We start from the raw sequence: 25,656 nt of genomic DNA, 5'->3' as shown, positions 1-25,656 counted from the left end.
TCAAAAATATCACATTTACTAATACTATCAGAAAAGTCATTTATGTACTGGAAAGCTGTCAAGCTCACAGTGGCAGATACAAGTTTCAAAAATCCTAATTTTTGTTTGAAAGCTCAAATGTTATCACTGGCAACAAACACTGTCCATTGTTTTCCTTGAATTGACAAAATCACTTCATTCATTTTTGAGAAAAACCTACAAATACTCTCGTCTAAAGAACCACAGCTTGTCTGATAGTCATTCTTTCAAGTAAAAATGGCATTCCATGAAAAAAGTGGCTAGTTTAGCTTGCAACTCAATTATACAAGAGCTCTCCTTCAAGACAACCTTATTTTTTGACATGTGCTAGAAGTGTTTTGCACATACTTCACATTTTGTCACATGGAATTATAAAATGATGCATATGTAAGGATCAAATTTAATAAAATTAATGTTTTACCACTTCATCAAACATTCCTAAATGAAACTGCCTTTTTTTTTTTTTTTGAGGAAGATTAGCCCTGAGCTAACTACCGCCAGTCCTCCTCTTTTTGCTGAGGAAGCCTGGCCCTGAGCTAACATCTGTGCCCATCTTCCTCTACTTTATATGTGGGACGCCTACCACAGCATGACATGCCAAGCACTGCCATGTCCACACCAGGGATCCGAACCGGCGAACCTCAGGCCACTGCGAAGCAGAATGTGCGAACTTAACTGCTGCGCCACTGGGCCGGCCCCAAAACTGCCTTTTTTTAATCTGCAAGTATGAGATGGTATGGCAATAAAGAATCTGATGACTCATAGCACAGTTTGGTGCTCCTGCTCTGATTTGTACCAAGGTGCCAGCAGTTTTATCTGTTGCTTTTGCATCATCACTGCAAATGTCAACACACATAAAAGGCATTATCTTAATATTATAAAAATAGTTTTGACCTCAGAGACCCCCTGAAATGGTCTTAGGGATTCCTAGGGGTCCAGACACCACACTTTGAGAAATCCCGAAGAACATTTACAAACAGTTAAAATCTAAAGTTTCTTTCTTACCTTTTGATTAATGACAACAAATCCTTTATTGGACTGAGCACAGACTTTGTCTTTCAGGTCTATTATTTTTTGTACTCTATCTTCAATAAATTTTCTTTCAGCTTTTACCAATTTCTCTTTGTCTTCTGCAGTCTTATAAAAGAAACCAGAGCTCACCTCTCTAAAAGAATAAAAAAAACAAGCTAGTAAAGGCAGGGGAGAAATAAGAGGAAAAGGCAGAAGGAGTTCACTTTTAGGAGGCAAGAAAGAGATTAAAAACTCTTTTACAAAAAACAGTTTTAAAAGTTATAAAGAGTAACTGACACACATACGTTTTTTCATATTCTAGCGATACATTGCAAATAAGGATAAACGCATCTTCTACTCGCTTCTTCATATCTGGATGACGGGCGCCATGGTCCAAAATTAATCCTCTGATCAACCTATTAAAAATATGTAATGTTTCTTATTTTGAATATCCACTCTAAAATTTGGCATAAAATTAGAATTTTACTCTTAAAGTTGTAACAGAACTGCCAGGGCACACATTGCTTCTTTGCACTAACTTTAAGCCTAACACTCAACGAGTAAAATTAGGAAAAAGAATCTAGTTTAAGACAGCGTGACTGTGAAGTCACAATGAAAAGCCAACCCAGCATTATTCTCTAAATTATGTGGCTCAAACAAATGACACAGCTGATCAAGCAATGAAAGGTAAGCACATAATGAGTTGCTTAGGAACAATTGTTGAAAATAATTATATGGGGGGTTGGCCCGGTGGTGCAGCGGTTAAGTTCACATGTTCTGCTTCTTGGTGGCCCGGGGTTCGCTGGTTCAGATCCCGGGTGCGGGCATGGCAACGCTTGGCACGCCATGCTGTGGCAGGTGTCCCACATATAAACTAGAGGATGATGGGCATGGATGTGAGCTCAGGGCCAGGCTTCCTCAGCAAAAAAAGAGGAGGACTGGCAGTAGTTAGCTCAGGGCTAATCTTCCTCAAAAAAAAAAAGGTTAAAAAGAAAATAATTATATGGATCAACTAAAAATTGTTAATTTAAATGTCCAAAATAGGGTATTGTTCAGCAAATAATGATGTAACTATTGATGGTCATGAAAACTATGCAAAAATATGGAAAAATATTTACAGGGGTAGCTGATAAGCAGAGAATGACAAATTGTATACAAGACATAATTATTACTATTCTTTGAAATAATAAGCACCTTGGCATTGAAAAGGAAAAATGGAAGGAAACTAAGAGTAGGGTTATTCTTGGGTGGTAGGAATACAGATAATTTGAGGGGAGGCTTTTTTTTTTCCTGTTTTTCAAATGTTCTTCCAAGAGTAAATCATTTTATAACTTTTTAAAATTCATTTATACCCAATTAGGGAATGGCATTTCTACTTATGAATCTTTTATAACCAATATTTGTTATACATTAAAGAAATAGTTTTTAAATAAACATAATTACAAGGAAGTCTTCAAAATTTTAATCTAACTAGATTACTCCATCTCCTAACTGAATACGAAGATGTTTTATTTAGGAAGAAACAAACTAACTACATGTTCAACTTTCTTCACTCTTCAAGTCTCCTTCACTCCTCCCCCGTCCTCACTCTCAGCAAATGACCTTGCTTCTTTGAGGAAACAGAAACCCTGTCCCGTCACTACCTCTAGCAATCCACCTGCACTTGAACCTGAACCTCCTATTCCTACGAATGAAACGTCCACGTCCCTCTCCACGGTTAACCCCTCCAGTTGTGTACTATATTCCATTTTCCCCTCTCTGCTCCCGCACTGTCCCCCCTTCTCCCACATCAATTCTTCATGCCTACAGGAGCATTCTCCTCAGGATACAGACATTCCATAATCATTCCCATCTTCAAAACAAAGAAGTCTTCCTCTTCCATCCCATTCCCATATTCCCAACTAGCTACTGCCCCACTTCTCTGCCCCCCTTTATGGCTAAACCTCTCTGAGTTGTCTACCTCTGCATCCCTTCTCCCCTAACCATTCTCTCTTGAGCCCACCTTCAATGTGACCTTCATAGCCATCCCTTTACTGAATCAGCTTTCATTGAAGCCACCAAAAAACTAAATGTTTTCCAAATCTAATGGTCAATTCTCAGTTCAAAAACACTTACTCAGACTTCCAGCAGCATCTGACATAGCTGATTATGCTCTCCTTCTTGACACACTTTCTTCTCTCAGCTTCTGGAACACTACTCTTTTCTCAGACTACCCCTTCTCAGTCTCCTTTGCTGAGTCCTCCTCAACTTCTCAATTTCTAAACACTGGAGTTTCCAGGGCTCAATCCAGGAACTTGCTCTTTTCTCCATCTACATTCACTTCCCAGATGATCTCATGAACTCTCACAGCTTTAAGTCATCAATATACCGATGACTCTCAAATATGTATTTCCAGTTGAGATCTCTATTCTGAACTCGACAAATCTGACTCCCTACTCAGCATCTCTACATGGATGCCTGAGATGCGTCTAAAACATAACATGCCCAATCATTTATTTCCCCACACCTGCTCCTCCCAGTCTTTTCCATCCCACGAAATGGTGCCTCTATTTTTCCAGCTGCTCATGCAAAAACCCAAGAGACATCCTTGACTCCTCTGTTTCTGTCACATCCTATGTCAAACCATCAACAAATCCTATTGCTCCTTCTTTCTAAGCATACCCCGATCTAAACCATTTCCATCTCTCCCTGTATTACAACAGATTCCTAACTGGTCTCCTACTTCTGTCCTTGCACCTCGCACGCTGCTCCACACTGTATCCTCCACACAACAACCATAGAGATGTTTCTAAAACATAAATCAAGAACCTGTTGTCCTCAGCAATGCTAGGCTCATTCTGACCAATCTGGCTACCAAAACAACTAAAAATGCTGGGTTAAAAAAAGAAAACCTTAAAAACTTTGGATGGTCATAAAATAGTAAAGAGCTTCAAAAGAGTTTCCTTTCCAAACTGAAAACAAAACAGGAACTCCAAGAGGCATGCAGAGAGGTGCAGGCACTCATCCTAAAGTCATCTGACAATGTGAGCAAATCTGAACTTTGGTTTCAATGGCCTCGCTGTGAGAGGGGAGCAGAATTAAAAACTCAGGGATCATCCAGGGTAGAGAGTCTAACAGAAGACTCTCTTTACATTAAGCTGGAACCCCAAAGGGCTACATCTCAGGGTATAAGCCAGATGGATGAACTAGAAGTCAGCAGCCCTCACATGGACTTGCAGTTAGAATTCACAACAACTGGGTATTCTCAAGCTGTGGATTTAATTTAAACTTGTCCCTGGGTCCCTTGCAGCAGCAAATTCAAATTCTCTAGGCAGAAAGACACCTGCTCCTAGGTCTCAAATTATTTCTATAAATCCTTTTTTCAAACACAATGAAGGGCACATATAGAAACAAAGCACAGTGAGTGAGAACCAGCAAAATATGACAAACACGAGAAATAGATAAGCCAAAACCTTAAATATTGCAATTATCAGACATGAACTATATGTTTAAAAAAATAAAAGGCAAGTTTGGAAAGATCTACAGGAAATAGGACACCATAAAAAGTGACATGGCAGATTTAAGAAAGAACCAAATAGAACTTCTACAAATAAATCAAGACGCACACACATATATTAAAAATAAATAAGAAAGTATTTACAGATGAAATGATACCTGGATTGGCTTCAAAATAATCCAGGTTTGGGGCAGGGGCAAGGAAAGAGGAGTATATAAGAGGAATATAAGGGGAAATAAGATTGGCCATATACTGAAAATTGACAAAGTGAAAGGCATGTGTGAGTTCACTATTCTACTTTTATATATGTTTAGAATTTTATATAATAGAAAGTTTAAAATGAGTTAAGTCCAAAATCAACAGGATGCTACACCCTGAGTCCACACCTACTCAGACAGTGTTAATTGTCTGGCCCCTCCTACCTCTCTGACCTCATCTCCTACTGCTTTTTCCTCTTACTCTGAGTCAGCACACTGGAACACCCCAGCTCGCTTCTGCCTCAGGGCCTTTTCAACTGTTATTCCCTCTGCTTAGAACACTCCTCTTCCAGACATTCACATGGCTAGCTCCCTTATTTCTTCAGAGACCTCCTTAGCTCTCTAGTTTAGCTTTTCATCACAATGACCTTCCCTGACCACTCTAAAATCACACACATGCTCACACACAGTTACTCCAGCCTCTTCATAGCATTTATTATCACTCGTTTGTTTACTATCTCCTTCAACTAGTAATGCAAGCTTCTTAGAGAAAGAAATTCTGTTTTGCTTACTCTTCACTCCTAACACCTAAAACAGTGACCAGCTCGTGGTAAGTACCCAATTAATGTATATTGAATGAATAGATTGATGCTGCATAAAAGTAACCAATGAAATTAATGAAAAAATAGCTGAAGATAACCAAATATTCTAGAATCTATGTATTGTCAAAGTTTATGTAATTTACTTTGTATCTGTTTCTGATTTATGCTTCATCTCCATGATTTCCACCATGAAGAGATCAATAGGATAACCCGGTCTTCTAATGGTCAAAACAGAATCCACCACAGCCTGAAAGAGAAGTGAATGAGAACAGTAAATTATTTGGTCTTCTAAAAGAAAACACTGGCTCAAGTAATCTATCGCCAGACTAAGCAGGTAAAGGGCTTCAGGGTCCAAAATACAGGGCAAGGCCAAAAAGCACCACTTTGTCGTGGACACTAAAAATAACCAATGGCAATGGATACCTTAGAGCCTAAAGGAACTTCAGAGATCATCAGGTACAAACCCTTTATTTTAGGAAACTAAGATAAGCCTTTAAGAAACTACAGTCTTAAAGCAAGGTCCAACAGGCAGCAGCAGAGCCAGGACTAGAATTCAGGCATCTTTAACTGCCAGCCCTTGCTCTTCCTACTACACTAACACTACTCACACTTTTCCACCAAAGGACACCTTAAAAGAAAAGGACACATGAAAAGAAGGAAATGTAATCTAAGGGAAGAGCTTTTTTGCCGGTTCTAACAACAAAAAATTTTTTATTTTTCCTTTTTCTCCCGAAGCCGCCAGATACATAGTTGTGTATTTTTAGTTGTGGGTCCTTCTAGTTGTGGCATGTGGGACGCCGCCTCAGCATGGCCTGAGGAGCAGTGCCATGTCCGTGCCCAGGATTCGAACTGGCGAAACCCTGGGCCACCAAAGCAGAGCATATGTGCGAACTTAACCACTTGGCCAAGGGGCTGGCCCCCAACAACAAAAAATTTTTAAGTTTTGTGTTTTATCATGAAAAGTTTCCATATCAAACCATAATATACAGGTTTGTTTTAATGTGAAAATAATGCTTTTCCCCAAAATCATAAAGTAAAATTAACACTCCAGAAAGACATGTCTCATCTAGTCTGCCAGATATCCCCAGGGACATGCAATTTGAGAAGCACAGTACAACACATCCTATTGCTTAGCTCAGAAAGTAACATGAAAATAACTGACTACAGAAATTAAGAGCTACAGTATAACCATTCCACAATATAAATAAAGCAAAAAAACTGTATCTTAGGAAAGTCGGCCTGAGGTAACATGATATTTGGGTTTGGTGCCTAGGGAATCATGGTGAAAGTATCAGTGTTTCTGTAACTCCAGAAGAGAATGGGCCCTAACCAGAGAGCACAAAGAGGCTGGGCCACTTGACATATGTACTGCAATAGCAGAAAATCCAGCAGAGTCTTTATTTGGACTCTGCTCAGCAAGAAACTCTCTAATCTTAATTTGATTTCCCAAGTAGGTTTCCTACTGATAAAGAGAATTGACCAGAAACAATTCAGGTGTTCCAGTCCATTTGGTATTTATATTTCTCAAAGCAAATTAGTAAGATAGCGTTCTGATTCATATGTCGATGACTTGTGAATTTGGTTGTTATAACCTCATCATTCCTGATAAACTAATAAATTCAGGTTTCAGAAACTGCAGGGGTCAGTCCCGTAGCTGAGTGGTTAAGTTCGCGCGCTCCGATTTGGCGGCCCAGGGTTTTGCGGGTTCAGATCCTGGGTGCGGACCTAGTACCGCTCATCAGGCCAGGCTGAGGCGGCGTCCCACATAGCACAACTATAAGGACCTACAACTAGAGTACACAACTATATACTGGGGGGCTTTGGGGAGGAAAAAAAGAGAGGAAGATTGGTAACAGATGTTAGCTCAGGGCCAATCTTTAAAAAAAAAAAAAAAGAAACTGCAAAGCTGAGGAACAATGATGACATCATCAAACTATAGCCACCTGATAAAAGCCTTCCCAAAATACCCAATCTTGTCCTTATATTACACACATTCTACAGTTAGAAATAAACAAAACAAATATGCGTTTCCCAGATGTGAATATTATCAGGTCAATCATGCTTCATTAAGGTGGTAGCCTTAACTACAAGGCATGCTACCAAAACAGCTTCCCCATGTGTCACCTCACATAATAAGTGTGGACCTCTGGGTTTCAGAGACCAGTCCATCACCCCACAGCCGTGGAATGGCTTCCACGCGGGATGATCCATAGGCAGCCAAGCCCCTTCCACCTTTCAAGTTAACTTAAGAGAAGGCTTCACATGAGAGCTCACACTGTGCTCACCAATCAGATCTAGTCTGTAAGTAAGACCAGCAATGTTTGTCTTCCATATTTTATTTTACTTCCAAAAGAGCCACATGCAATAGTTGATTATCTTATAGGAAAAAGAAAACTATCACCATGTGTTTGGCTATACTCGTGCTGAATGCAAAAGCTCAATCACATACCTCTGTTAAGACATCAGCCAGGTCAGCATGAACTTTAGTTCGTAGAGATGTTCTAGCCACAGCTAAGAGCATTTCTCTTTTCATCTCTTTTTTAACTTTAACTTGTTCCAAAACTTCAAGTGCTTTTATCTTCGCAGCTTCAAATCCTTCAGCTATTATTCTAGGGTGCAGGCCCTATTACATCAACATAAAACTATAAATTATCAAATATATAAGTCATCCAGTGTAAAAGCAACCATCCTCTCCCATTAATAGGTATGTCCAAAAAAAGTAATGTTACCCACATCAATGCCACTAATTATAAGTACATGCATGTTAATTTATAAAAGTAATGTTTCAGTGCTTCATATTTGAAACAATCTCAAGCTTACGGAAAAATTCTAAGTCCAGTGCAAAAAACTACAAAAGTCCTTTCTATTTCTGAAAATTATGACACGTTGTCATGTGGTGCCCTTCTGAATAGGCACAAAAGACAAGACTCCTTTTAATGCAAAATACCAGCACTTATTTGAAGAGTGGCAGACAGATACCACCTTCGCTGATGTTCAGTCTTAACACCACAGTAATGGGACAAATAGACATCACGTGCCTCCTGATATGCTGCATTAGAACACTACCGCACTTCTACGGCATTCCTGCCAAAAGTTCATGACCCGAGTCTAATTACGAGAAAACAGACAAATCCAAATTGAGGGACTTTCTACAAAATAACTGGCCTGTATTCTAAAAGTAGCAATGTCATGAAACACAAAAGATGGCTCGGGAACTACTCCAGCTTAAAGGAGACGAAAGGGACATGACAACCAATCCGATGAACGAGCCTAGATTTTCTTCTGCTATAAAGGACACTATCGGGACAAGTGATGAAATTTGAATAAAATATGCAGATTAGATAACAGTACTGTATCAGTGTGTGAATGTTAATACTAATTTCCTGGTTTTGATCACTATACTGTGTTATATAAGAGAATTCCCTGGCTTAGAAATATACACAAATATTTAGATCATCTTGTCTGCAACTTATTCTTATACCATTCAGAAAAAAATATGTACATTACTACATATACATTTGAAAGAGAGAGAAATATTATTCTTTGGGATATTCTTATACTGTTCTGTAGGTCTGACATTATAACAAAAACATTTTTTCTTAAAAAACACTATTGTTTATTCTGAAAAATAATACATAAAACTTATTGAAGCTAGAACTAGGTCTAATTTATACCCTTCCTCCATTCCTTTACATCAGTCCTATAATAATTTTTAAAAGTTGACATTTATTGAGCATTTCTGCCAGGCACTATTCTAAAGGGCTTTACATATATTATTTAATTATTCCTCTCAACACTATGAAGTGGGTGGTATTATTATTCTTGTTGCACAGATGAGGAAACTGAGGCTTAAAGGGGTAATGCAATTTGCCTTAGATTACCAGGCTAGTAAGAGGTAGAGCCAGGACTTAAACCCACAAGGCCTGACTCCACAGCCTGTGTCATTAACCATTTTCAAAATATTTCCTGGGTCCAGGACCTCACAAGTTCTCACTGGACTATTGTGAAAACCTCCAGTCTCGACTCCCTTAAAACTGTCCCCCAAATATTTAAATGCCAATCTGACCCTATCACTCATGAATATGTTAGTATGAACATGCTCCTTCGTGGCTGGTATACTACAGGCCCTCCGTGATCTGGCTCCCACCTTCTTCCCCAGCCTGTTCACTACTGTCCACGTCACTGTCCCCTCCACCAACACCAAAATGCTTGTAGCTCCCCACACATACCACATTGCTTCTCTTCTCTGTGCCTTTGCTCCTGCTGTTCCTGCTGCCTGGAATGCCCTTCTCCCTACCCCTCACTCTTTCATCAGGCTCCCTCCCTACTCCTCCCTCCTTAGTCTGGCTCACTCCTCTCATCCTGAAGATTTAGCCCAGGCCTTATTTCCTCCAGAAAGTGCTTCCTGACTACCTCAGGCGAGTTTAGGACATCCCCCCCTCATCAGTGTTTCCATCACATCCTGTGCCTAGCCCTATCACTGTACTGCCACACAGTTTCATAATTATGTCAATGTCTGTCAGCATCTGCCCCTTGTCTAACTTCCTTCTTCCTATCCCAACCCTAATTTTGATTAGGTATCTCTCTCTCTTCCTCCAGTGCTTCAGAGGAGGCTGACCCTATCCCTAGCTCAAGGGCTGGATCCTGATTAGATTAAGTCAATTCCCCTAAAAACCATTATTGGTCTGGGATGGACATATAACCAAAATTGGCCCAATCATATAAAGGAAGAACTTATATTCCATATTTGGGTGAACAGTTTTTCTCGCCCTCTCCTGCTGAGGGTTGCTAAGGGAAGCAGGTCGCCCTGATTTCCTCTGACAGTCTTATATTCAGGATGGACATAACCTTTATGATGAAACACACTCTAAGTGGAAGAGCTAAGAGACAGAAAGGACCTGGGTATTTGATGAGTGACTGAATTTTTTAATCAACCAACCCTGGAAGCCTGCCTTATCTATATTCTGTTACAGGAGATAATTTCTTTATTGTTTAAGTGACTTTTAGTCAAGTTTCTGCTGCTTATAGCCAAAAGCATCCTGAGTTAAGTTGCAGGTACTGAATTAACAGAGAATTCCCAATAACAGTGAAACACAAAGAAGTAATAATTTTAGCTCTTTGACCAGGTTATGCTTTGCTGAAATAGTACACAAAAGTGAGGAAAATTTCACGGGGCCAGCCCAGTGGCACAGCGGTTAAGTTCACACGTTCCGCTTTTCGGCGGCCCAGGGTTCACCGGTTCAGATTCCGGGTGCGGACATGGCACTGCTTGGAAAAAGCCATGCTGTGGTAGGCATCCCACATACAAAGTGGAGGAAGATGGGCACGGATGTTAGCTCAGGGCCAGTCTTCCTCAGCAAAAAGAGGAGGATTTGCAGTAGTTACCTCAGGGCTAATCTTCCTCAAAAAAGAGGAAAATTTCAAATACTTAATTAGAGAAGACAGATGAGTAATGTTAAGAAAAGAATAGAGACTGAACAAAGGCACAGAGGTAGAAATGTATACAGTGACTTCAGAGGCTGGTGAATGGAGGAGTTCTGGCAAGAGCAGATGGTTTATAAAGGGAAATAAAACTAGAAAATAGGTAAATTCACAATGTGGACAACCTTCAACAATTTTTCTCCAGTTATTTTTCACAAAGTGCATAATTTGGTTTCAACTTTATCAGTGATGTTTTCTTTCTTAGGTCATTAGTCATGGGTACATGACTAACTTTTTACCTTTTTACATATCTTAAATATTTCATTTTAAAAAGAGGTATATAATTCCAATGAAAGGAATTATTTTGACAAAAGTTCTTATTTCCATTTATAATTACCTAAAAATATCTTGATAAAAGTTAACTTTTCCCCTCTAAAATTAAACCACTTCACTAGAAAAAAAACTTTCCATTAAAAAAAAAGTACCACATGAATGTGAATTCTATGAAATTCTAATACCTCGGAAATGTAAAGATCAGCTTGCTTTAGTAACTCTCCAATAATTAGAACATTGGAAGTAGTACCATCTCCTATAACGTCATCCTGGGCTGTTGCTACTTTTGCTATCAAGGAAGCTGTTGGGTGTTGAATTTGCTGGAAAAGGTAAGCAACAGATTAAAAAAGAGACAGAATAAGATAAAGGAATAGTTTGCCAAAAACAAGATAACCTAAGAGTCAACAGTAAAATCAAGAAATGACATAAAATTCATTCTACAAGTTCACAAGTTTTGTATCATCAATACTTAATAAATGTCAGGACCAAAAGTTAAACATTTAGAACGAATGAGGTTTGAACATTTTATAAGAGTCTTTGCTTCAGAACTCAACGACATTTCGAAAATAAGATTAAATCCTTCAATCTCAAAGACGAATATATTTACTAAAATTGCAAAGGATTTTTTATTTTTCCATGATTACAAAGAACATAACTCAGTGCCTTTAAAAGATGTAACTAATTTGGAAGTATCCCTAAGCTACTGCTTGAACTAAACAAAGATTTGAAAACAGCTTAAAAACTGTTATTGAGGTTTAATCCAACAATCTAACAAGCATAGCTCATAATTGCAGTATTTAACTGACAGCCTTGGCTTCAAGATATACAAATTGTGCTATATTCTCAATTAAGGCTTATTAAAGTCAGCAGCATCAGCTCACCATCTCATGGAGCAGCACATTGCCGTCTTTGGTGAGTTTGATGTCACCCGCACCAGAAACAAGCCTGTTCACAAAACAGTGATGTTATTAACTTCATGTGGCAAGAGTCAAGTGAGACACTCCCAGTGCTTGCCACTCCACCATCCTCACTAAAGGGAACTGGGCTTGGAAAATCCCCATCGTGCCGTGGGGAGGTACCACGGCAAGCACCACCATTTGCGGCCCACAGAATCACTTCTCCCAGATGGACTGCTATGGCGATTTCATTCCAAATGGAGCATTTTCAAGTCGAAGGATAAGAGCAATTGAAGAGTTGTGAACCGCGGTTTGGTCAAAGAAGAGTACTTGGAACTCTACACACTACAAATTTGTAAAGTTCCTGCAGGTTTCTTATTTTGGTGAAATGTTACCATTCATTCTCTCAACTTAGTTTCTTCCCTCATGCCTTACATTTATTAGATCATCAAGTTCTATAAATTCTACAACCTAAATGTCTCTTGAATCTACCCCCTCCTCTCCATTTCCAGTCATCATCATCTGTAGTCTGGCCTACTTAGAATCCTGCTATCTCTGAATTTGAATCTACCCACTACACTGCACATATCTTTCTAAAAGGTAATATGACTCAATCAGTTGCCTGATCAAAAATCTTTCAATGATTTTCATGTTATCCAACAGCTCTGAGGTAAAATCCAAAATATTTAACAATGGCATAGTTGACCTTTCCCAATATGGGTAATATCTATTTCTTCTGCCTCATCTACTAAGTGAAATCTTGTGGGCAAATCTCGTGGTTCCCTCAAATACATCATTCGGTTTTGTTTCTGCTGGATTTATACCACGGTGCTATCTTGTTCCTAAAGTTACTCTATCTAGAAGGCCTTTACTCCCTTCTCCAACTGGTGCACTCTAACTTATTTTTCAAGACTCTTATCAAAAGTGTTCAACAACTGATGAATGGATAAAGAAGATGTGGTATATATATACACTGGAATACTACTCAGCCATAAAAAAAGACAAAATCGTCCCATTTGCAACAGCATGGATGGACCTTAAGGGTATTATGTTAAGAGAAATAAGCCAGGCAGAGAAAGACACACACAGCATGACTTCACTCATATGTGGAAGATAAACACACGGATAAGGAGAACAGATTAGTGGTGGTGGCAGGGGGAAGTATGGTGACAGATAAAAACTAGACTCTGAGGGGTGAGCAAGATGTAGTCTGTGCAGAAACTGATATATAATAATAATGTACACCTGAAATTGCACAATATTATAAACCAATATGACCTCAATAAAATACTTTTTCTAAAAGACAGCATTTTTTGAAAGGATGACAGGCTGTAGTCAGTCAGGTGATTGTGGTTAAAGGTAAAGGAGGTGATGATTTCATAAGCGTGAAAGTACTAAATGCCACCGAACTGTTCACGTGAATTTCTTCAACCTTATGTCAATTTCAGCTGGAGTTTTCAAAAAAATATATAGTAAATGAGGCTCTGAATAAGAGTCCACAAAAAAAGTTGAGACGCTTCTCCTTTCTCCTTCTCCCATCAGTAATTAGGCCCTTCCCTCAGAATAATCATATATCTATCTAAATATATATTTAGCACATTCGTCTTTACCGGATCTCCTTAAGAACAGAAACCGTATCTTGCCATCTGTATTCCCAGCATCCCAGTTACTACCTAAGTGTCCTCTTTTACTGTTAAAATTATTTAGCTCATTCCTCTGAGCCTCTCTCTCCTCTTACACCTTTTTGCCCTCATTAGTCTCCCTCAGTCTCTTCTAAAGAAAATAACGGTGCTAAATAAACATATGCTGAAAGGATGAATAGACATGAAGACCTGTAGGCACAGAGTGTTCAAGTGACTTGTCTCAGGACTCATAGCTGGAAGGGGAACTTGCATTTGAACCCAAGCCTGCCAGGCTCCAAAGCCCGTGCCCTCTCCACTACAACACACCGCTATACAAAACCAAAACTAAGTGCATGTAGTCTCAAAGAGCAGGGGACTTGGATGGCCTCTGTTTCATGAGAGACACTAAATGAACTAACTGCAGATGAACCATATCGAATGGGGGTGAGGGGCCGGGGGACACAGCCCTCCTCGTGGGGCCCTTTCCTCGGGGAGGCGTTTCTCCTGCTCCGCCACCAAGCCAGGGATGACCGCAGGGCCGGAGTGAGGCTGCGGGGAACCAGGCCCACAGGTGCGTCCACACCGCGCCGCCCTCTCCAAAGAACGTCGGCCCCCAGCAAAGCCCGGCGCCCTAACCGCCGCTCCAACCGCCGCCTCACATTTTCATGGTGCCCTTGGGACCCAAGTTGGTCCGCAGCACGTCCTGCAGCCCTCGGGCGGCGCTTATGTTGACGGCTAAGGCCGCCTGGGCCCGCGCCACCTCCGCCCTGGAGTTGAGCGCCTTTATTGCAGCCATGGCCGGAGCGCTGAGAGAGCCAGCGAGCCGCCGCAGCCGCGACTCAGATGCAAAGCCGCGCGCCGGCTCACGCTCCCGAGCCTCAGCCAATCCCCGCCCGGAGAGGAAGTGACGTTATCAGGCATCGCCGGGACGGAAGCCAGGCTCGCCTTGGGCCAGGGCGCAAAGATGGCGTCCTCCTCCGCCTCCGGTCGGACCTCGGCAGGGAAGCGAGTGGTGAATCAGGATGAACTACGGCGGTTGATGAAGGAGAAGCAGCGTCTGAGCACCAACCGGAAACGCATAGAATCTCCATTCGCGAAGTACAACCGTTTGGGGCAGCTGAGCTGCGCCCTGTGTAACACCCCGGTGAAGAGCGAGCTCCTGTGGCAGACTCACGTCCTGGGAAAGCAGCACCGAGAGAAGGTGGCCGAGGTGAAAGGCGCGAGGGAAGCCGCCCAGGGCCCGTCCGCCAGCGCAGGGCCTCAGCCGGCCAAGAGGAGGGCGCCGGATGCGGAGAGCCAAGACGCCAAGAGAGCGAAGGCCTCCGCCGTGCCTCAGGTACAGCCCTCCACGTCTGCCTTGCCCACCAAATTTGACAAAGCAGGAAAGGAGTCTGCTAGAGCTGCCCTCAGTAAGGCTTCGGGACTCGGTTTACTCCCTGATTATGAAGATGAAGACGAGGAGGAGGAGGAGGGGGGAGGAGGAGAAGGAAAAAGAGGGGACGCCAGCAAGCAGCCTGCCGACGCACAGGGCAGGGAATACTCGCTTTCCTCCTCGCGGGAGGCAACAAGTAGCAGGCTGCCAAGGGATTTCGCGGACACAAATCCTCCCAAGGCCCCTTTAATTCCTCATTCAGGGTCTATTGAGAAAGCGGAAATACATGAAAAAGTAGTGGAAAGGAGAGAAAACACCGCGGAAGCGTTACCGGAAGGTTTTTTCGACGACCCCGAGATAGATGCGAGGGTACGAAAGGTTGATGCCCCCAAGGATCAGATGGACAAAGAGTGGGACGAATTTCAAAAAGCCATGAGGCAGGTCAACACGATTTCCGAAGCCATCGTTGCTGAAGAGGATGAGGAGGGACGGTTGGACCGGCAGATTGGGGAGATCGATGAGCAGATAGAGTGTTACCGTCGGGTGGAAAAGCTGCGGAATCGCCAGGATGAAATAAAGAATAAGCTGAAAGAGGTTTTGACCATAAAAGAACTGCAGAAAAAGGAAGAGGAGAACGTTGACAGCGATGATGAGGGAGAGCTACAGGATTTGTTGTCTCAGGATTGGAGGGTGAAAGGGGCTTTGTTATAGGGTTTCCAAGATTTCTGCACCCTCTGTGATTGTGTAAAAAGTGCGTCTCTCGATGTGATATCGGTTCCGCCATGCTTGGAGATTTGGTAACCTAACTGGGTTGTTAAGAGACAATGAGCATGTGAAGATAGTACTTTGGGAAACCAGTGTAAAATATTTTTGAGGTAAAAGTTTTTTTGAAATTTTTGAAGTATTATACTAAAATGCCAGCTTTTTCACACACCTACGGATTTAAATGTACACTTTTCAGTTGTAAAACCTGTAAACTGTAAATATTGTACATAGTTAAATATATATTTACTTAAGGAATTCTGTTTTGAAATTTACAAATTAATAGAAATCAGACCAACAGACAAGCTTTTAGATGAAAACCAAGTGTGGTATTTGGGTTGTATATGGCTTTGTCTTTTCTGATCCCCTAAAACAAACTCAAGAGGGTTGGGGGGGAGAAGGTTGTTTTGTTTTTGCATTTTTGTTTTTAAGAACACTACTCATAAACACCTAAGTCATTCGGGGCTAATTCGTTCTCCGAGTATTGTTTCTGTTTCATAAACATGCTCAAGGAGAATGTGGTGTAAAATACGTGGCAAACATGAGCAGCCTCCTTAACCCCAAGTTTCTCTTGATTAAACCAGTGATTCCCAGATGTAGGTGCATGTGAAGATCACCTATGAAGCTTTAAAAAGATGCACGTGAATCACCTATGAAGCTTTTAAGGAATTCATGTGCCCGAGCCCTACCATTGAAGAGAGTCAATAAATCTGGAGTGGGGCTCAGGCATCTGTATTAGTTTTGAAAGATTTCCAGGTTATTCTAATGTACACCAAAGTTGGAGAGCCACTGCCCTAAATCCAGAAGTCATATTTATTTTTTCAGGCTTTGTTTTTTCTTTAAATAACACCTTCCACAAGTTTACTATCTACTGTGTGAAAGAAATGCTAGGGGCCGGCCCCGTGGCCAAGTGGTTAAGTTCACGCACTCTGCTGCGGCGGCCCAGGGTTCGGATCTTGGGCGCAGACATAGCACCACTCGTCAGGCCGCATTGAGGCAGCCTCCCATATGCCACAACTAGAAGGACCTGCAACTAAGATAATACAACTATGTACCAGGGGGGATTTGGGGAGATAAAGCAGAAGAAAGAAAAAAAAAGATTGGCCACAGTTGGTAGGTGCCAATCCTTAAAAAAAAAATGTTACATTTTATTTATATTCCATCCAATCTTAAATGTTATTACATTTTGTTGTAAATTAGAGTTCAGAGTTAACAGCTTCTGTCTATTGAAGGAAGGATATAGAAGTTGTTTTCTCCAGGAGTGGCAATCGGCTTGTGATTGTCATTGATAGTTTAAATCACTCCTCCCTTTGGAGATAGAGGTATTTAAATAGGAAAAAGGAATTAGCAGTGTTCCGGGGCACAGAAATGCATACAGCGGGGCCAGCTCTGTGGCCAAGTGGTTAAGTTCTCATGCTCTGCTTTCGTGGCCTGGGGGTTGCCAGTTCAGATCCTGGATGCACACTGTTCATCAAGCCATGCTCTGGCAGCATCCCACATAGGAGAACTAGAATGACCTATAACTAGGTACTGGGGCTTTAGGGGAGAGAGAAAAAAAAAGAGGAAGATTGGCAACAGATGTTAGCTCAGGGCCAATCTTCCTCACCAAAAAAAAGAGAAATGGATATAGCCTATGCAAATAAAAGTGAGCAGTAATAAAACAGCTGAGATTTATGTAGTTCTTACAGAATAGACCAGGCAAGGTTCTAAGTGCTCTACATAAACTCAGCCTAGTTTCCCTAAAGCCCAGGTTTTATGAAGGAGAGGACCAAGAGATAGGGTATGAAAAAATTTTGAATGCTAGACAAGAAATTCTTCCTGTAGGCAATGTGGGAAAAGTGGAGGTTTTTGAGCGACGAATTATATGTGCAAAAAAATGTCATGGAAGATTATTTCAGTTGCAGTATATAGGATGTAATGAACATGGGTAGGGGAAAAGGAAGCTGAGAGACTACTTGTAAACTAGATTTTAAAGCGAGGTGACCAATACTCTGATTAGGTATGGATTGAGAAAAAAGGAATAGGGTTGAAAGAATTTCACAGGAAGAGCTAACATTTTAGTAACTAGAAGTAGAAGAAAAACAGGGATAAAGATGGAATTCAAGGATTTTGGGGGTTTTTACTGTGGGTGCCTAAAAGTTATCTAACACTTATTGAGCATATTAATTATGCTGCCTTTGGCAAGAAGTCTGCTTTCTTGAGGTGTCAGCTGATAGGTGATAGTCATTTCAGTTTGATGACGAGGGCATTACCTGCCTCAAATGTATGACACCACATTTATTCAGTGTTCTATCATTTGCTGCTTTATTATTTCAGAATATGAGAAAGTACAAAGATGGGCTTGAAGGGTGGGCCCAGTTCTTAATGAAATATTTTACATTTTAGGGGTCGTACATCTTTTAAATCGATGTATCTAACAGCATATCTCAGTTTGGATTGGCCACATTTCAGGTACTCACCAGCCATGTGTGACTAACGGCCACCATAAATAGTGCAGATTTAAAGAGAAAGGGATGAGGTGGAAAAATAAAACATACTCAGGAAGTAGGGAGCAGACCAATTTACCTAGGCAGAGTGATCATTCCTGACAACAGGGGAAGTTATGATTGGAAAGGTAGCTTGTGAAACTTTGTGGAGGGTCTTGAATGCCTAACTCTGAGGAGTTGGAACTTTAACAAGTATCCTTGAGGTTGTTGAGTTCTTAATTGTAACACAGGTAAAGGAGAGCTTAAGGAGTGCCAGATATGTGTTACTAAACCTAAACCCCATCGGGTTTTTAGGAGGGCCAGAAAGGTCTCAAAATCTGTTCCCAATGCTCTGGGATACAGAGCATGAGTGGTGGGGTCCTGACCAAAATCAAGTGAATCCTTGTTGGATCTGGAATCTGTTAAATAGCTACAGGGGTTACTGGATCCTTCCTGATCCTCCGCGTATTGGAGAGCTCCTTTATACCTCTGAGTTGGGTCAAATAGATTTTGATATTAGACTGTGAATACCATCAGTGTTCCCAAACTGTAAGAATTAGTCCCAAAGGTTTCGTCCAGTCACTTGTTCTCTTTTTAGAGAACCCCCTAATTCAGCCAACAATATATTAGGATTATTGTAAATGCTACAAATGTAATCCTCCCACCCACTTCACTTACCAATTTAATATGGTCCCCCTAACTTGGTAAAAAAAAAAAAAAAAAATGCTGATCTCCTAACTAGCCTTCAAATGTACATTTGCCCAGTGCCTCACAATTTACAAAATGCTTTCACACGTATTTCATGTAATGATGAAGTAATGACTGCTTTTTACACACCAGGGAACAAAAAGAGGCTTTGGAGTTAAAATTGCAGGGAAAAAAACATAATTTAGGCCTAAAACCTTTAATAGCAACAATCACCTGATTAGTATGCAGTATTGGAAAGAACAAGGGGATTGACAATAGAAAACAAGACACAGGTTTGAGATCCCGTTTGACCTGTTAATGGCTGGTGATCTTGGGCAAGTCACCTCTCTGAACCTTAGCTCTATCTCCTAAAAAGATGATGATACCTCACAGGGTGTGGTGAGGGTCAGATGACACATGCATGTGCAAGGGGTTTATAAACTGAAGTGTGGTGAAAGTATTTCTACTAGTAGTATCTGGTCTGCCCCATGCTACTGACATGCTAACTTGATTTTAGGCTCATAATTTAATGCCCTTTAATTTCTTCTTTAAAATGAGGGAATTAGAGCAGATGGTTTTCTTGAGATTTCTTTTAACTCCAAATCCTTAATTTTGCCATGAGATAAGTGGCGGCTCACCTTTGAGATTTTTTTAAGTCATTTGGTTGACTATCTGGAGAAAGAGATGGCTAGAGCGTTGTTACTTTTACTTACAGGTTTTGCCCAGAATAGTCCCAGTTGTCTTGGTGTAATTTCCCTCTCAACCCTATCCCTTTTTGGAGATATATATATGCTCACCTATGTAAAACTTTGATATAAGGAAAAAAGACTTTGTAATAAACACAGAATGGAAGGTCTTGAGGGAAATAGTCTGTTTGCCGTTAATGTTGTACCAGTTGGCTAGCTACTTGGTTAGATGCTGTGTAAGGGGATTTGAGTAAACACGTGGGTAGGAACGGTGGCTGGATACATGGCTTTTTAATACTTAGAGTCTAGGAGGCTGCATGATACCAGGAATTTAGAAGCTTTAAATTTGAACAGGAACCAAAAAAAATTCTAAACTCTGCATTCTGTTTTCTGTCTACATTTCTTCCCTCAGTGATCTCATCCATTCCCATGGGCTTAAATACCACCCATATACTGATGACTCCCAATTTATACCCCCGGCCTTGGCCTTCCTCCTGGGAGTCGTTCTTCATTCCCTTTTCTTATCCCCCAGATCCCATGCACTAGTTAAGTCCTGGCAGCCCTCCACTAAGATATGCCCAGAATCTGTCCCCTTTCTGTCTCCACTGGTCCTAGCCCCCAACATCTCTTGCATTAATTGGTGCCTGGTCCCTCCCAACGCTACTAGCCACAATCTGTTACCAACAAAGTAGTCACAGTGATCTTTTAAAAATTTAGGTCAAGTCACTCTGTCACTTGAAACCATTATATGCTTCCATCACACTTGGAAAGAAAGAAAATCCAGGCCCTTATCAAGCCTGCATGGCACTCTGCTAGTTTGAATGTCTACTACCTGTGAACTGATGACAACAAGCCCAGTAAAGGGGGATGAGAGGGTGCAGGAGAGCATAACTGCCGTATGTTAAAAGCAGTGGTTATCACTCAGGAATAGTGGCCTGGCATGGCCAAGTTTTTTTAACTTTCAAGAGAAATTGCAAGTCAAGATTGCTTTTGTGTTTAGTGAAATGTCCAAAACACCGTGTGAGCTGAATGTGACCCATGGGCCCCCACTTTGTGTCCTATCTTCTAACTTTATCTGCTGCACTCTCCCCCTTTATTCTCTGTGTCCCACTTCTCCCTGGCTAACTTTCTGTTCCTCAACCATGCCATGTCAGGACCTGTACCTTGTGGTTCCCTCTGCTTGGAACCTGACTTCAAATAGCATGGCAGGCATCTACTCATCATTCAATTCTCAGCCCTAATGTCCCTTTCTCAGATGACTTGACCAGCCATCTCCCCACATTATTCTATGAATTCATGAAACATCACTGTCTTAAATTAGCTTGTTTGTACATTAAGTATGTCTCTCCCCACCGGAATGTAAACTCCACAAGGGCAGGGAGCTTGTCTGTCTTGTTCACAACCTAAAATAATGCCAGGTACATAATAGAACTCAATAAATATCTGTCGAATGAATAATACCCACATAGTGGGAAGTTGCTTGGAAAAGTGGTAAAAAGGCCAAGCTGACTCATGAAAGTTGGAACCAGAACAAAAGTCAATTCAGCAGCTTAAACAAAGGGCTAAGAAATCTTTTCCTGTGTCTCCCTTCTCTGGCACATGAAGCCCTTACCTACTCTGAACATCAGTGCAAGGAGGTATACACAACAGTGTCTAGAGTGCAGTGGGCCACCTTGCATTAGCCACTGAGAATTCCTCATGGCACCAAACAAGCAAAGAGGGATGTCCATATGTCAGCAGGAGCTAGTCGGGAGCCCAGATTGCCTAGCGGCCTCTTCAGCAGAAAAAAGGAGGAATAAAGTGATTTGGTAGCAGAGTAAGATCAGAGTCAGCAAGTACACATTGCCTCACAGCTGCTCAGCCCTCAGTCCCTTTCTCTGCCATCGCCATTTCGTTTGGCTCACTCCTGTCACTTGGCAGTCAAATCTATTTCAGACTGAGCCTTTGCACTCAGCTGGTCCTTCACTGAAGACTCTCCCAGTCTCTCAGAGGAAGAAAGGACTTCCATCTGGCTGCACCTCCACTTTGCAAACAGCATTTGGTGGATTTCAAGTGCACTTGGGAGCCAGCCATCACCTTTAGGGGAGTTCGAAGGACCACACTTGATTGGGTAGTTGATGGAGCTGGTTACTGTAACTCTCGTGTGTGCGTTCTCTGTTTGCTTGTTGTTCTGCCAAATGTGTTTATAAGAGTATCGAGCAAACCAGCCTGTCAGGTTACTGTTAGTAATAGCCACCATTCATTGGATCCCTACCATGTATCTGGCACTATGCTAAGGTTTCACATACACCATCTCTGACCCTCACAACAACCCTGTATGGTATATAATATCTTCATTTTGCAAATAAATAACTGGAGGCTCAGAAGTGAAGGAACTTGCTCTAGGCAATAATCCCAAACTCCCTACTCTTCCCCTGCACCATTATTAACATGACCTTCTATTTGCACAGTGAGAGTACTGTTTACTCACCAACCTTCAGATCAGTTTTCTTCAAGCCTCAGCACCCCCGAGAGAAGTAAAACAACTATTCTCACCTCCATTTTAGATGTCTAATGACTTGCCCAAGATCACTCAGCAAGTTCATTGCTAAAGTAAGAATAGATGTAACTTGATTCCCAGTCCCAATATTCTCTGTAGTATTTAAGAATGACATGTGGGAAATGGGAGAGGATGCCCCAAAATAGCAAGCATTAAGATTAGGGAAGTGTTGGGGCTGGCCCGGTGGCCGAGTGGTTAAGTTTGTGCACTCCGCTTTGGTGGCCCAGGGTTTCACCGGTTCAAATCCTGGGTGAGGACGTGGCACCGCTCATCATGCCATGCTGAGGCAGCATCCCACATGCCACAGCTGGAGGGACCCACAACTAAAAATACACAACTATGTACCCAGGGGGCTTTGGGGAGAAAAGGGAAAATTAAAAGCTTCCCAAAAAAAAAGTCTAGGGCCTGACTTCCCCCACTCACTAGCTATGTGGTATCCTCCTAGTCAGTTTATTCCCCACGCCTTAGTTTTACCCTCTCTAGGTATTACACTGTCTGGGTACTCCCTAAGGACCCTCCCACCTACATCTATCACTGTGATAGTGTGGTTTAAAATAAGAAATACGTATTTTGACCTTCCTCCAGCTTCTGGCACACAGCTCCTAAAACCCTTGGAATTTCCTATGTGATTAGAGCTATAAGAGTGATAAAGTTGTCCTTTGTTATTCACAACCACACCAGAGTTTACGTTAATAAGGTGACTGTCGGTAACCCCTTAAGGATGAGTGCTGGTTGGCAGGGGAACCAACCACTGATTAGAGGGTTAGAACTTTCAGCTCCACCCACCCCCTCCAGGGAGGGGACGAGGCTGGAGCTTGAGCTCAATCACTAATGGCCAATGATTTAATCAATCATGGCTATGTGATGAAGTCTCCATAAAAAACAAAAGGATGGGGTTCAAGAGCTTCCAGGTTGATGAACATGTGGAGGTGCTGGGAGGGTGGCAGGCCTGGAGAGGGCATGGAAGCTCGCACCCATACCCTGCCTTACACATCTCTTCCATCTGGTTGTTCCTGAGTTAACGTCCTTTTATAATAAACCAGCAATCTAGTAAGTAAACTGTTTCCTGAGTTCTGTTGCCGCTCTAGCAAATTGATCGAACCCAAGGAGGGGGTCATAGGAAGCCCTGATCTATAGTTGGTCAGTCAGAAGCACAGGTAACAACCTGGACTTGCGATTGGTGTGTGAAGTAGTGAGGGGGGCAGTCTTGTGGGACTGAGCCCTTAACCTGTGGGATCTGACAATAACTTCAGGTAGATAGTGTCCGAATTGAATTAAATTGTAGGACACCCAGCAGGTGTCACAGAATTGCTTGATGTGGAAAACCCACACGTCTGGTGTCAAAAGTTAAGTAATATTCAGAGAGTATTGAGTGTAATGTAAATGGAAACAATACAGTTTTTTCCTTTACAATCACCAAGACCAGGACAAGAGCTGAAGGCAGGAGACGGAGAGCACAGTGGGTTGCATGGTTGGAAGGCTTCAGTAAGAGGGTTTGTGTGGAAGCTCCCAGAGGAGAAAAGAGGAAGAGGGGCTCTCCTGGTATAAAGAAAATGGCATGAGGGACAAGAGAGGAAGGAAGTATTTAACCCTGTCTTCAACCTCTGCCACCACACCAGAGCTGGAAAACCGACTGTCATCAGTGCTGCCTACCAACCAGCCCAGAGTCCAGGGGAGGAGTCAGAACTTAAGTTTGCTTCCCAAATAGGCTCATAGCTTTGTAAAATAAATTTCCCCTTTGAAAATGATTAACTTGCCTCCTAAAAAACATGACCACCAAGACTCCATACTAGAAAACCCAACCTAGAAGTTTAGGGAAGACTGGAGGCTCCCTCACTCCATTATTTGTGACCTCAACCCTGCCTCCCGAAGTCCCTGTCTCTATGCCAAGGGTCAGCTATTCCCAGAGGCACATTGGACTCAACTTCTCTCGGCTCTCTCCTACCCCAAGCTGAGAGCTGCAGCACACGGATATTCAAAGGAGAGGCCAAAACACCCCTCTGGTTAAGAACTAATCACCAGGGGCCGGCCCGTGGCCGAGTGTGCTTCAGTGGCCCAGGGTTTTGCCGGTTCAGATCCTGGGTGCAGACATGGCACCACTCATCAAGCCATGCTGAGGCAGTGTCCCACATAGCACAACCAGAAGGACCTGCAACTAGAAAATAGAACTATGTACTGGGGGGCTTTGGGGAGAAGAAGAAGAAGAAAAAAAAAAGAACCAATCTGTACAGCTTTACTGAGAATGAAGAGCCATGAGCTGATTTGAATTATGACATCTTCCTACAGCTGTTCCCTTTTAAATATTTATCCTGGCAAACACCAGTACCGTTTTTTACAACATACTTTAATTGTGTGACTATTAAGCAAACCAAACCATAAAATCAGCTCTCAGTGCTGAGATTTATGTGATTCAAAGACCAGCGCTTATTAAAAAAGGAATCCATGAGCTCAAACTAGCCTCATGAGTGCCCTGCACCATCTCTAGGAAGGTGTGAAGCATTTTCTCTGTTCCTGCCTGTGGCCGCCAAGCTTCCATAGCAAGTTGCATAAAATAGGAACAGAATCTACCCATTTCCCTGTGATTTTTTCTTCTTCTTAACAATCCTGATGAGTCTAAACTGGAAGTCAAGGATGCTACAGTCTTAAAGGGAGTGGCAGAAGTTCTGAGAGGCTCACAAACACATCAGTGGCTGGAGGACTTAGGGTCAAGGTCTGACAGAAAGACGCCATCATGGGACTTTGAACAACTAGGAACAGGCAGGAGATAGCCTGCTCATTTGTCACCAAGATAGTTCTTGATTTGGATCATGGACCTACCTTGGGACTCCAATAAATGCTCTCCCTGCAAAAATGCACTTACACACAAATATTTATATAAAATTTCAGGGAACCCTGAGTCCATCCACACATCCCCTAGGGGTCCATGAACCTCAGGTTACTTCTTACCACTTTCACTGTTCCCACCCAAGCTGCCCTCATTTCTCCCCTGTAATTTTACAGCAGCTACCTAACTCATCTCTCAGTTCCTCTACACAGCAGCCAGAGTGATAGCCATCCTGTTAAAATCTAAGTCACAATCATGTTACTTCTCTGCTCAACAGAATCCACTAGCTTCCCGTTTCACCTGCAATAAAAGCCAACATCTTTACAGTGGCTTACAAGGCCCGACAGGATCTGTCTCCAGATAGCCTGCTGACCTCACCTCTAGCTCTTCTCAACCTTAACTCCTGCTGCTCTAGCTACACCTGTCTCCTTGCTGATCTCCCAACAGGACAGACAAATCCGGGTCTCTGGGCCTTTGCTTGCTGCTCTGGCTACCCTGGAATTCCATGGGGCTCTCTTTCATTCCTTCAAGTCTTTACTGTTGTCACTTTGTTGGTGAGGCCTTCCTGACCACTGTACTTAAAACTGCCACCCCCACCCCACCTGCCTGGCACCTCCTATCCTCCTCCTCTGCCTTTTCTCCATAGCGCCATCACCGCCTTATGTGCTGTGTATCTTACTTCCTGTTTATTATGTGTCCCACACTAACCTGTTAGCTCCACGAGG

General features: G+C 42.1%; 2 protein-coding genes across 4 annotated transcripts in view; one reads left to right on the top strand and one right to left on the bottom strand.

The window, feature by feature from the left end:
• Positions 1-14,501, bottom strand: part of CCT6B (chaperonin containing TCP1 subunit 6B) — a 32,315-nt gene extending 17,814 nt beyond the window's left edge. For 2 of the 3 annotated variants that reach the window (XM_070562547.1, XM_070562549.1), the window contains exons 1-7: positions 14,256-14,497; positions 11,960-12,023; positions 11,264-11,398; positions 7,774-7,947; positions 5,468-5,571; positions 1,335-1,445; positions 1,024-1,183 (exon numbers count right to left, since the gene is read on the bottom strand). In XM_070562547.1, the coding sequence (XP_070418648.1) occupies positions 1,024-1,183; positions 1,335-1,445; positions 5,468-5,571; positions 7,774-7,947; positions 11,264-11,398; positions 11,960-12,023; positions 14,256-14,392 (885 nt within the window). In that variant the 5' untranslated portion in view covers positions 14,393-14,497. Of the gene's footprint in view, positions 1-1,023; positions 1,184-1,334; positions 1,446-5,467; positions 5,572-7,773; positions 7,948-11,263; positions 11,399-11,959; positions 12,024-14,255 lie in introns of all 3 variants that reach the window. The other variant, XM_008533121.2, reaches the window with a different exon arrangement.
• A 59-nt stretch (positions 14,502-14,560) lies between these two features.
• ZNF830 (zinc finger protein 830) lies at positions 14,561-19,742 on the top strand. The gene has a single exon (XM_070562550.1). The coding sequence runs from the start codon at positions 14,561-14,563 to the stop codon at positions 15,677-15,679; it is 1,119 nt and encodes a 372-aa protein (XP_070418651.1). The 3' UTR covers positions 15,680-19,742.
• The last annotated feature ends 5,914 nt before the right edge of the window (positions 19,743-25,656 follow it).

This window comes from Equus przewalskii, chromosome 10 (assembly GCF_037783145.1).
Source record: "Equus przewalskii isolate Varuska chromosome 10, EquPr2, whole genome shotgun sequence".
Lineage (NCBI taxonomy): Eukaryota > Metazoa > Chordata > Mammalia > Perissodactyla > Equidae > Equus > Equus przewalskii.
Note: the sequence above shows the minus strand (reverse complement) of the source record. Positions and strands in the feature narration are given on the sequence as shown.